Below are 13,299 nucleotides of genomic sequence, written 5' to 3' on the forward strand. Positions count from 1 at the left end.
GGAAGGAAGGAAAAGGGAAAGGGAAGGGGAAAGGGAAGAAAAAAGAAAGAAAGAAGGAAGGAAGAAAATGTTTAGAGAAAAAGAGAGAGGGGAAGGGGAAGGGAGAGAGAAGGATTTCCCAGACATGAGGGTCTTCAGAATAAAAGGACCTACTAAAAAGTTCCCAGCTTAATAAATGAAAAAATGATCCATATTAAAGCACATCAAAATTTTAACTCAAACTATGAGGAATGAAGAAAAGCTAGTAGAGCTTTCATGAAGAAAAAACAAGTTATATGCAAAGAACAGAAATCAGAAGGCATCAGACATCTCAATAGCCAACAATGAACACCAGAATATGTACGTATAAAACAATCCCTTCAAAATTCTAAGAGAATTCTATTTCAATCTAGAATCTTATAACCAGGCTATTTGTTAATCAAGTGCTAGGATTGAATAAAGACAGTTTCAGATAGGAAAGAAGTCAAAAAGATTTACCTCCTATCTTCTCTTTCTTAGTAAGCTACTATAGGATGTGGTTCAGCAAAATGTCACACCCAGGAATCAAGAGATCCAACGCAGAAGAAAAACAAATTTATAGGTGATAGTTAAGCAAAGTCCCAGGATGGCAGCTAATGTTGCAAGATTAGAGAACAACCAGTTCAAATTGTGGCAAGAGCAGAGGACTCCAAGAGAAAATGCAAAGAAAATACAAAATAACTTAGAGTCTGATAGGAAAAATGTACTGAAAGGTAATGAAAGGTATAGGAAGACTCTGTAATACAAAAAGTAAAGAAAATGGGGAAGAAAGGTAAAAAGGCAATCAACAGCTCCAGAAGGGGAAAAGTTGCTCATGGAAGGAAATGTAATCGTAGTAATTTGGCTTAACAGTAAACAACAACTTAGTTGTAATAACATAAGCACTACCAAACTCAAGAGAAAAGGGGTTCACAGCTTGCAGTGTTCTATTCAAGAACAAGTTGTGGTTGTCATTAGGTAGTTTTATGTACTTGCAGCAGGTAAAGGAGACAGGACTCATATCCAAAGCTCTGTCTCTCTGAAGAGAGGCTTAGCCATTGCTATGTACACTATTTGGTTCATTATATGTTGATTTCTTCTTTTGCTGTTGGCTAGGGTTGCCTTTGTTGGGTTCAGCACATCCTATTTACAGCTGCATCTGCAAAATGCTACATTTTAACATTTAGCAATAATGGCATTTACTAAGAACGTGGAGACCTTGAGACCCTTGTCCTATCATAAATATTAAATATTAATCAAAATTAAGTAACTGTCTTGGAAGAATGAAAGGAGGTGAACGGTGGACATGAGTGCTAAATTCTTAGGAATCGTAAGAGGAAGTCATTAGATATCAAAAAATAATGAGATAAGTCACAACAACAAGATGCACTAGGATGCTTCAGGTCCTCATCCTCCCATGGAAACATTAAATAAACACCAGGAAACTGACAAAAATAACTTTATAGGAGTCTGGAAATCAAAGATTTGCAGCAACTAAGCAAATGCCCAATCAAGAAAAAGCCACATTTAAAAAGGTAGGGCATTACATAGTGCCTTTTATTCACCCTGGCCCCCTCCCTGGTGTGGCATTATTTTGGCCTATGTGGCAGCCTAATCCCTTCTGTAAACTGGAGAGAACAGAGTGGAATTAATTTGCAAATATTCTAACCTGTCTGTAGGCTACCTGAAGGATGGGTCTCTGTGAACTTAACACAAGTCAAAGGGCAAAAAGCAGCTAGGATCTCAGGCTAGGGGAAGCTGCAGGAAGGTACAGGCATGGCTAGTGAAAAACCCATCTGGCAGGCACCTGGAGCAGGAGATCAATGAATAAGGAATACAACAGGAAAGCTAAGGTTCCAGAAGAAGCAGGAGTGAGACTCTTAAGAAAATTAAGACTTTTAAGGATAGAGGTGTGGGTCCCAGGCCTGAATGGTCCCAGGTCTAGCTGTGATCCAGGCTCACGGCTAGGAATAGGACCCCGCACATTTAGAATGTTACATTAGTGTAGTAGGGCACCTGCACCTAAAATATGTAAACATACTTCAGCTTATTGTATCATGCATGTGTGGCTAAATGCCACTATTGTACTCTAATATGTGTGGAGCCATGCGGTCCCCTGGGGAGCAGAAGGGGAGCAGAAGCAGAAGCCCGCTCCCCGCAACAGACTGCACTTTCCCCAATAGAATTGTGCTCCCCACAATAAAGTTGGTGCCTGCCGTTTCATTCTCATGTCAGCCTCTTGTGCATTCTTCCAACTGGGCGTCTCACCACTGAAACCTTTCCTTCTCAACCAGCTTGGAGTTGACAGAAGAATTGGAAGAAAGCAAATGCCCAGAAAACGCCCAGGAAAACTTGAGCCTTCAATAAAGACTGATTAGTTGAAGGTCTCTCCCACATGGAGCCAATTTGTAAAGACTTGGGAGAGGCTGTTTTTCCAATGCCCAGTTGTCAAAAAAGGTGTATCACAAGGCATACAAAGAAACAGGAAAACATGGTCCATTTAAAAGAACAAAATAAATCCCCAGAAGAAACACAGGCTTATGAGACAGACTAAAACAGCTGTCTTAAATATGCCCAAAGAGCTAAAGGAAGTCATGGATAAAGCACTAAAAAATCAGGAAAATAATATATGAACAAAATGAGAATATTAACAAAGAGATAGAAATTATTTAAAATTATTTAAAAAGAACCAACAGAAATTCTGGAATGAAAAAATGGATGGGACAAGAAATAGCAATATAAGCACACAGTCTGGCAATATCCTAAGGTGTTTGCCTCTGAGAAACAGGATGCAAATGGAGAGACATGGAACTGTGGACTGCTGTTTTTTCTATAATAAGCCTTTTAACATTTTCATAAAATAAAATGTTTAAAAATAAGGTAAAAAGTAAAACCAATATTTATTATAATAGTCAAAGTTTGATAATTAAGCAAAAAATACAAAATACAAAATACATCAAGAATATTTCCTGTGAATTTTATAGCTATAATTGTTAGCACTACAATTTTTTAAAATAAAGCAATTTTTAAATTATATTTTTTTAAATTACCTATACTAACAAGTTAAGATAATCCAACAATAATTTGCATTTGTATTCCAATATCGGTTACCTTTTATTTCTAACAAATCACCCCAAAACTCTGTGGCTTAAAACAACAGCTCATGATTCTAAAGGTTGGCAATTTGGGCTGGGCTCAGCTAGGAGGTTCCTCTGCTTGTTGTGGCTGGGCTGACTCAATCATCTGTGGTCAACTACCACGTCAACTGAGGAGTTGGAGGGCCTCAGCTGTTCCATGGATCTCTCATCCTCTACCAGGCTAGCCAAAGTTTATTCACATAGTGACAGACAGTTTCCAGGAACAACAAGGGGAGACAAACCCCACTGCACAAGATCCTCTCGGGCCTCTTTTTGTCCCACATTTGCCAACATCCCACAGCCCAATGTAAATCATGTGGCTGAACTGAGTCAGAGTGGGAGCTCACTCAAAGTTACATAGCAATAAGGAACAAGGATGTAAGGGAAGAAAGAATATAAGACCATTTTTGCAACTTAACACAATTCCTACACTAATAGGTCAATCGTTTTTTCCTCCCTTTTTCTACTCTATTATAGGGATAAATAACATTATCTAACCATAGTTTTTCTGATACAACTTTGCTGGACAAAGGGAAATCTGGCTTTAGAATATTTTCCCCAAAGTTCTTACAAGGCTAGATGTAGATTGATGGGATGGGTGACTACATGGTAAGGATCTTGAATAATCCCCTTTTAGAGGTCTAGAGTACTCACTCCCCTCATAGATACATACCACTTTGAAGCAAGACTACTATTTTTATGGTCACCAGACTGTCCCCCAAAGCTGCTGAAATATGTAGACAAAGCTGCCACGCATGAGAGAGTGCAAGACATATCCAACACTAGAGAGTCTAACCAAGAGATGCCTGAGGGTTGGAATGTATCTCTGCTATCCAAGCTATGACGTCTAGTGCATGAATGCAACAACCAGGAGGGAAGAGAAACTTTTTTGTATTTTGCAGTAGCCTTTTAATAAATTCCATAAAAGGGCCACCTGCTGAACAAGTCAAGAGTTCTCAGATATGCCTCCACTTTAATATATACAAAAGCACTGTATGTGCTACCGGAATTCTGCCAGCAGACCTTAATATAACTATCTGGTTCAAGTTAATGATAACACAGTAGTTCAAGTGTAGACAGTATTACTATCCCTAAAATCAAACATATTTTTTAAAGTTCAGGAGAATGCTTCTGCCTAGGCAGCCCAGCCTTGGAAAACCTGGCCTCTGTACTCAATATGCCATTTTAGAAAAATGGCCACAATTCAGAAAAAGAAAAAATTACAAAACAGGCAAAAGATTTGGATAGACATTTCTCCAAAGAAAATATACAAATGGCAACATGAGAAGATGCCCAGCACCACTAATCATTAGGGAAATGCAAATCAAAACCATTAAAAAACAATTGCAAACAATACACAAATACAGTAAAGTGGCAGGATACAAAATAATGTACAAAAATCCATTGTGTTCCTCTATTCTAACAATGGAATTTCAGAAAAAGAAATGAAAAAAATTCCTTTTGCAATTGCAACAAAAAGATTATCTAGGAATAAACTTAACAAAGGATGTAAAGGACCTATATGCCAAAAACTACAAGACATTATTAAAAGAAATTGAAGATGACACAAAGAAATGGTAAGATAGTCTGTGTTCATGGACTAGAAGAATTAACACAGTTAAAATGGCCATATTACCCAAAGCAATATACCGGTTTAATGCAATCCCCATCAAAATGCCAATGGCATTTTTTTAAGAAATGGAACAAAGAAACATCGGATTCATATGGAACAATAAAAGACCCCGAAAAGCCAAAGCAATCCTGAGAAAAAAGAATGAGGCCAGAGGTATCATTCCACCTGACTTCAAATCATACTACGAAGAAACAATAATCAAAACAGCATGGTACTGGCAGTAAAACAGATACAGACCAAAGAAACAGAATTGAGAATCCAAAAATAAACCCACATACACATGGACAAATAATTTTTGACAAAGGAATCAAAAACATACAATGGAGAAAGGAAAGCTTCTTCGATAAATGGTGCTGGGGAAATTGGAAAGCCACATGAAAAAGAATGAAACTAGACTGCAGTCATCATACACAAAAATTAACTCAAAATGGACCAAAGACCTAAATATAGACCTGAAACAATAAAATGCATAAAAGAAAACATAGAAACTAAATTCATGGACCTTAGTCTTAGGATTTTATGAATTTGACCTCGAAGGCAAAGGTAAAATAAATGAATGGGACTATATCAAACTAAAAAGCTTCTGTACAGCAAAAGAAACCATCAATAAAATAAAGAGGCAACCAACAGAATGGGAGAAGATATTTGCATACAATATCTCCAATAAGGGGCTAATACCAAAATATATAAAGAACTCACACAACTCAACAACAACAACAAAATCAACAATCCAATTAAAAAATGGGCAGAGGACCTCAACAGGCACTTCTCCCAAGAAGACACACAAATGACCAACAGACATATGAAAAGATGCTCAACTTCACTAGCTATTAAGGATTTGCAAATCAAAACTACCATGAGATACCACTTCACACTTGTTAGAATGGCTATTATCAACAAGACAAGTAATAACAAATGTTGGAGACTCTTGGGGGGAAAAGGAGCCCTCTTATACTGCTGGTGGGAATGTAAATTGGTATAGCCACTATGGAAAACAGTATGGAGGTTTCTCAAAAAACTAAAAATAGAATTACCATATGACTCAGCAATCCCTCTTCTGGGTATCTACCTGAAAAATTTGAAAATGTTTATTCATAAAGATATTTGTGCCCCTATGTTCACTGCAGTACTGCTCATGGTGGCCAGAACATGGAAACAACCAATGTGTCCTTCGATAGATGATTGGATAAAGAAGATGTGGTACATATATACAATGGAACACTATTCAGCCATAAGAAAAGATGAAATGCTGCCAATTGTGACAACATGGATGGATCTTGAGAAGATCATGCTAAGCGAAATATGTCAGATGGAAAGAGTCAGGAACTATATGATTTCACTCATGTATGGGATATAAAACTGAAAGCAACAAACGAACTAGACAAAAACTCAAAGACACAGACAACACTACCAGAGGGAAAGGGGGAAGGGGAAAATTGGAACACCACATGCAAAAGAATAAGAGTAAAGGTAGAAAAGGGTAAAGGAGGTCAAATATACGATGATGGGAGGAGATTTGACTTTGGGTGGTAAACATACAATGCAATATACTATGCTATATTATAGAATTATACAGTTGAAATCTATATAATTTTATTAACCAGTATCACTCCAATAAATTTAATAAAAAGATACAATAGATAATAATAATATCTCACACCCATTAGGACAGCTACTACCAAAAAAGGAAAATAAACACAATACTGGTGAGAATGTGGATTTGCACTATTGGTGGGAATGGAAAATGGTGCTGCTGCTATGAAAAACGGTATGGTGGTTCCTCAAAAAATTTAAAAGAGAGTTACCATATGATCCAACGATTCCATTTCTGGGTATCTACCCCAAAGAACTGAAAGCAAGGTCTTGAAGAGATATTTGAATACCCGTGTTCATAGCAGCACTATTCACAACAGGCAAAAGATGGAAGGAACCCAAGAATCTATCAACAGATGAATGAATAAACAAAATATAACATATACATACAATGAAATATTATTTCGCCTTAAAAGGAAGGAAATTCTGACATAAGCTACATATGGAAGAACCTTGAGGACATTATTTAAGTGAAATAAGCTAGTCACGAAAAGACAAAATACTGTATGATTCCATTTATATGAGGTATAGAAGAGCAGTCAGATTCACAGAAACAGAAAGTAGAAGAGTGGTTGCCAGAGGCTAGGGGCAGGCAGGAATGCGGAGCTGTTATTTAATGGGGATAGTTTTCAGTTTTGCAAAATGAAAAGAGTCCTGGCAACTGGCTGCACAACATTGCGAGTAAACCTAACGCTACTCAACAATACACCTAGAAATAATTAAGATGGTAAATTTGTTATGCGTATTTTACAAAGCACGATTCAGTTTTCTTAGGGACCTACCAATAGTCAAAATGACTCCATCTCAACCCCTCCCCACAAATTATATTTTTCCTTATTATTCTTTTCTTCCCTCCACAAGAGGGAAACTTTCTCCTTTGATATCTTCGAGGATAAATTCTCATACTTATGTCCATACCTTATCATTTCTCATTTCCTCTAAAACTCTGTTCATCAATTATTCCTTGTCCAATAGCCCACTCAGAGAAGACAAAAAGGAACCAGTAAAAAGATGCAAACAAAAGTCTAAGGAAAAGTTTATCTATGGTTTACACTCTTAAATTCAAATTGGGTGACAAGCTGCATATATTTATACATGTTCTTCTCTACATATCAAATATCTAATAAAACATTTTAATCAAATTGTATTAGACATTTCATAGGAAGTTTCCTTGCTTTAGTCACTTCACTGTTATAAAAAATAAATCTAAAAATTTGCACAAGTCAAATATTACAAACCTTCCAAAGAGGTTAAGACTCCTCGACAATCAAATATAATCACTATTTTACAATCTTTCTAAGTATTTTTGCCTTAATTCATAAGCACAGTTCGAAAGCCTCTTACCTAAAGATAATGAAGACACAGTCCCTGCACTACAGGTACTGACTTATAAGAGAACCAATGACTTAAATACGATGTGAGAAGAGTTCCATTAGAGGGAGATACAGGATACTACGTGGTACAAAAGACGGGCCGCTAACTCAACCTGAGGCCAGAGGCTTCCAAAAGGAGAAAGCATGAGCTGAGCATTAACAAAGAGAAAAAGCTGGCCAGAAGAATGAAAAGTGGAGATCATGGTAGCATAGGAGACTGTATGTAACCCGTAAGAGCAGAGGGCAATAACTAGAGCAAATTACAGGTTGTGCAGGTAATTTGTATGATTCAATCACAACATGAGTGTGAAGGAATGGTGAGAGGGGAGGCTAGAAAACAAGGCATTCGCCAGTCATGAAGAGTCTTGCCTGATATGCTGAAGTGTTTAGAAATTTCTGAAAGACAACTAGGAGTCTTTGAATAATTTTTAAGAAAGTGACGTGTCACATTTGTATTTCAGAAATATGATTTACGGCAAGGTTGATATGTAATGGGGGTTGAAAGTAAGAAGGAAATAAGTTTATAAGTGACCATCATAACCCAAATCAGTAATTATAGGAATCGAAACAAAAATCTTGGTATCAGAAAGGAAATGGATTTCTGAAATTAAGAAATAAAATCAATAGATTTAGTGACTGATAATGTTGAAGAAGGAGAAAAGTGAGTCTAGCCAAGGAAGAATGAAAAAAACCAGGCTTGCAATGGCTAAATGATGAAGTTGCTTTGCGACATGTGAATCTTAAAGCCCAGAAGGGCAGCAGGACAGATTTAGCTGTCCATTAAACAGAAAGAAGGATGTGGAAACTAGAAGAAAGGGTTGGACTAGGGAGACAGATTTGGAATCAATACTATACAGGTGATAGTTTAAAACCATGAAGAGTAGAGATAACAGGAAGAGTGTTTAGAGTGAGAAGGAGGTTAAAAAGAAAACCCTAAGGAGTATCAACATTTAAGGGACAGTAAAAGAAAGATTCTGAAAGAGATTAAGAAATAAGCTAGGTGTTATACATCAAAGGATATTTCTAGGTTTTTAAAAAATATATGTATTTACATTTAATTTTTCTTAAATAAAAACTTAGACACATTGTTAATAAGTTTAAAATATACTGGGAGCTGATCATGCCCCTAGAAGAAAACAGCTTATTGTTAATGTTTTCTTCTTTTAAAAAAAAGGAGGGAGGGGGACCTAGTCTAAGCCAAAATTCCATGAGCACTTACAAGCAGTTTATTAAATTGACCTCTTACTTTTCAGTAGGACGGAGTTCATGGATAACCGCTAAGAGCTTTGTCAGCACCTGTAGTTTTCCTGACTCCTTCTCAGTAAACAGGAGAGGGTTGTAATCAGCAGGGAACACATTTATCAAGCCTTCATATAGACTTTTTTCTTCATTTTCATCCCAAGTTGAGCTACATTCTTTTTCCTATTTAAAAAAAATGATCGTTAACACTGGTTTGGGTGTGTGTGTGTGTGTGTGTGTGTTTTAATTGGGAGGAAAAAATGTTAAAATTGGGTGGGGGTGAGATTAATAGCTACCTGAAAAGATCAAGCTAACTATCATATAAATCTTTATAGATTAAGATTTGGTCATTTTTTAAAAAAAATTAACACGTGTCCTACTGAGTTAATTACAGAGCAGTTCTAATGCAGTCTCCTAACGTCTGCTGCCTTCACCCTACAAGTGCAGTACTGTTGCCTAGGTATAAAAGAGGGGTTGGGGGGAGTAGAGAAATAAAGAAGAGCAAAAAGGAGGGCAAACAGTGCTACAAAAATCTATCCTCTCCAGAACACTGAGATTCCTTGTCATTGATATCTCTTTTTCACTCTTCTTCCCTCTTTCCCTCCCTGCTATTACTTTTCTCTCGTGATTTGTGGGCTTCATACCGCACCTCCTAGGTGATACTCAAAACTAAGCACAGTAGTTTACTCAATCTTAACAATTTCTTCTGCAAGAAGAAAAAATTCTGCCAATAAGTTAACAGAGAAATTTATTCCCCCTTAAAAATGTTTTATTTTAATTTGGTGACGGACAGAGGGGAGGGGCATTGGTGGGGCTGAGAGAATGCGGTGAAGGGTTAAAGAAGTATAAATTAGTAGCTCATAGATGATCACAAGGATAGGGAGCACGGCATAGGAAATGCAGTTAGCATGAACATATCGGCTAAGTAGAAAACCAGAGAGAAGGAGCAATTAAGGGAATCGTTTTATAAACTATATAAATGTCTAAAGTGATTATCAGCACCTCTGAAATTTCCCCTCCAAAACTGCCTAGCTGACATGTGAACACAGAACTAGAGATTATATTTGTTAATGACTACATCACTTTTTAGGTTAAATTTCTGGATTGGCAGGTTCCTCACTCTCCCACATTTATCAAATTTATCACTGTTACATGTGCGGAAGGCTCATTTCAGCCATTTTTTATTGATCCTTATTTGCTACAATATTAGAGGAAAGGCTCTAAGTCTCAGATTGTAAATTATGCACCCTTTTTAAAGTCTGTAGTATCCTACACCTGTTAGTAGTTAAGTGATACATTCCGGACCGTCAAAAGGTCTCCCTTTTTTGTTGTTGTTTTTAATCTTTTTATTTTTATTTTATATTAGTTTCAGGTATACAGTACATTGGTTAGATATTTGTATAGTTTATGAAGTGATCCCCGCAATTACTCTGTCACCCATCTGGCTCTACACACAGCCATTACAATACCTGACTATATGCCCTATGCTATACTCTACGTTCTCATTGACTATTTTGTAACTACTAATTTGTACTTCTCCATCCCTTCACCTTTTTCTCCCAGCCCCTCAACCCCCTCCCCTCTGGTAGTCACCAGATTGTCCTCTGTATCTGTGAGTCTCTTTTCATTTAGTTTATTCCTTTTGTTCCTTAGATTCCACATATAAGTGAACTCATATAGTATTTATCTTTATCTGACTTATTTCACGTAGCATAATAACTTCTAGGTCCATCCATGTCATTGCAAATGGTAAGATTTCATTTTTTTTTTTTATGGCTGAGTAATATTCCATTGTATATGAACCACAACTTCTTTATCCAATCGTCTGTTGATGGGCATTTAGGTTGCCCATCAACCTAAATTATCTTGTCTATTTTGAATAGCGTTGCCATGAACATAAGAGTTCATACATCTTTATGAATTAGTGTTTTGGTTTTCTTTGGATAAATACTCAGAAGTGCAAAACGGTCTTCCTTTTAAGGAAGAATTTTTAGCTTCTATTTTTGCTGGGCATCATGCCCAAAGGGTTTAATTTTTAACACCGTGTACAGAATCTGTTTCTTAAAAGGTTAATAAATGGTTATAATTCTGTCTACTGCAGAGTTACAGAAGCTGACTTCTCTCATGATAAATTATGTAAATATAACCCACTGCAGGATAAACTTAAGAGAATTCTGGTACAAAAACAAATAATTAATGACCTCAAGCATCATGTGACACCCACAGGTTTTCTTTTGTTTGCAAATTATGACTTTATTATTTAAAGAAAAAATATAAAAATAAAACCTGTTAAGGGCATATTGGGGATAAAAGGGTATTAACAGTTACAGTGCAACCTCCACAGCCAGGCATTTCACTACATTCTTTCCATACTATTTCATCAAAGTGCCCAATAAACAAAATCAGGAAGCTATTATTGTCTCTGCTTTCCAGTTAAGAAAACTAAGGCTCACGAATGTAACTTGATCATAGTTAAAGAACTAGTAAGTAGTACAGCAGGGTCTGGTACCCAATTCCAACTCAAAAACAGAAAACTATCACTATATTCCAAACTGCCTTATGCTCATTAAATATCCAAATGGTCAGCTCAACTATTTAGCCACTAAAAATCATACTTGTAGAAGCTATCTAATTTTAAGAAAATGTTCACAATTTATCGAGCGAAAAAAGATTTTAAAACAATAAGCACAGCATCATCAAAATTAAGTTTCTCTGGAAAAGGATGATATATACATATCTCTGAGCTCCTATTTCCTTACCCCAAAATGGGGATAGTAATAACAGTACTTATTACATAAAATTTTGTGAATAAAATAATACTAGAAAAGTATTTCGTGTTTAGTATGTAGTAAGTACTTAATAATAAGATTATTATTATTATTATTAATACCAAAATGTGGTTTTCCTTGGCTGAAGAGCTTTATTTCTTTATATATAATAAATTCCAAAAAGTGGTATGCCAGGCCGCAAGACATAAAATTATAAGGCTTTTGATACAGTCTACCAAACTATCTTCCAGTTACATCAATTTACATTCTTCCTTGTGATTTTCTCAATTTTACAAATTTCATACAACAATCATTTATTACTTTTATATGAGGAAAAATATTATTATTTTTAATGGTAAACTTTGTATTTGTTAGCACCAAACAAAACTGACTGGCTATATTAGTATAAAATAAGAAGGGAGACAGACCATAACAAAGTATTAGACAAGGCACAAAAGGGCATAGGGAACACACTCTAGAAGGCAGAGACTCAAACTCATTTCATCCCTAGTTCAGCTGTATGAATGTGGACATGCTCTGAAGAATAAGTAGGAGACTGGATCAGCTCTATAGCAGAAGCATACTGGAGAGACTCAGAGCTTTGGGGAAAGCCTCAAATGCAACCCCAGGAATTAATTCAATCTGCCATCTTAGATTCACATGATATAGAACCCTCAGCTCATATCTACTGACAGTCTCACATACTACTTACCTTTACAGAGTTGAACAAAAGGCAGGGGTGATTGCATAGTTTTTTAAGAGCTCCTATACATATTAGATGAGGACTATTTTCCAATAACCCTTCAAGACAGAACCTGACAGCCTGAGAATTCAACAGCTTTCGATAAAGCTCAATCTGTAGTGCCCCTGGTTGGCAAAAGACTACATTCTCTATTTTAGGTGGAAGATATTTATTTATGACTTCTTGAGTTCTTCTAAGGAAAAAGAGTCCAGTGAGGCAAGTAAGTTCAGCTGCTCTTCTCTCTCCTAATTCCTTTTCTTCCTATGGAAACATAGCAGACTTAAAAGTATTACAGTCAAAAATACTTGCAGTTAAAGTGAACATTAAATAGTTTATAATAATAAACTAGTTACTTCCCTTCAGATTTTTTTTTTTTAACAGAAAAAATAAAATATGAGCTTGGGAAAGGAAAACCAACCATCACCTCTTTAAATGTTCAGCATTATCATTTAATTAAGTGAAGCCACAGTCTCCTAAATCCTTGTTTATTTGGCTATTGGAACATTGACAGCCATCAGAAATCAATAATCTACAAACTAAATTATTCAGAAAGTAAGCTTTTATGTGAAGACTGTAATGGTACAAGTCTTAAAATCAAAGCAAAGAACTGATACAACAAATTCTTGGAAGCAAATGTTTGACAAGTTATTGATCCTAAAATAAAGCCTACAACAAGTTACTAGCACAAAGCATTGCTGATTCTTTCAAAATTATTACACATTATTCACTAATAGTAAATTTTTAAAGTCAAAATATAGTGTGAAATATATGTTCAAATTCTCTATATAGAAACTTTCAAGTGCATAGAACTCCACAA

The 13,299-nt window shown here is 36.0% G+C and overlaps 1 protein-coding gene across 10 annotated transcripts in view; it reads right to left on the minus strand.

The window, feature by feature from the left end:
- RAD54B (RAD54 homolog B) overlaps positions 1-13,299 on the minus strand; it is a 179,007-nt gene that overhangs the window by 99,937 nt on the left and 65,771 nt on the right. For all 10 annotated transcript variants that reach the window (XM_039877138.1, XM_039877134.1, XM_039877133.1 and 7 more), the window contains 2 exons: positions 12,453-12,743; positions 8,980-9,155 (listed from right to left, as the gene is read on the minus strand). In XM_039877138.1, the coding sequence (XP_039733072.1) occupies positions 8,980-9,155; positions 12,453-12,743 (467 nt within the window). The remainder of the gene's footprint in view (positions 1-8,979; positions 9,156-12,452; positions 12,744-13,299) is intronic.

This window comes from Pteropus medius, unplaced genomic scaffold (genome assembly GCF_902729225.1).
Source record: "Pteropus medius unplaced genomic scaffold, Ma_sr-lr_union100, whole genome shotgun sequence".
In the NCBI taxonomy this organism is placed as follows: Eukaryota; Metazoa; Chordata; class Mammalia; order Chiroptera; family Pteropodidae; genus Pteropus; species Pteropus medius.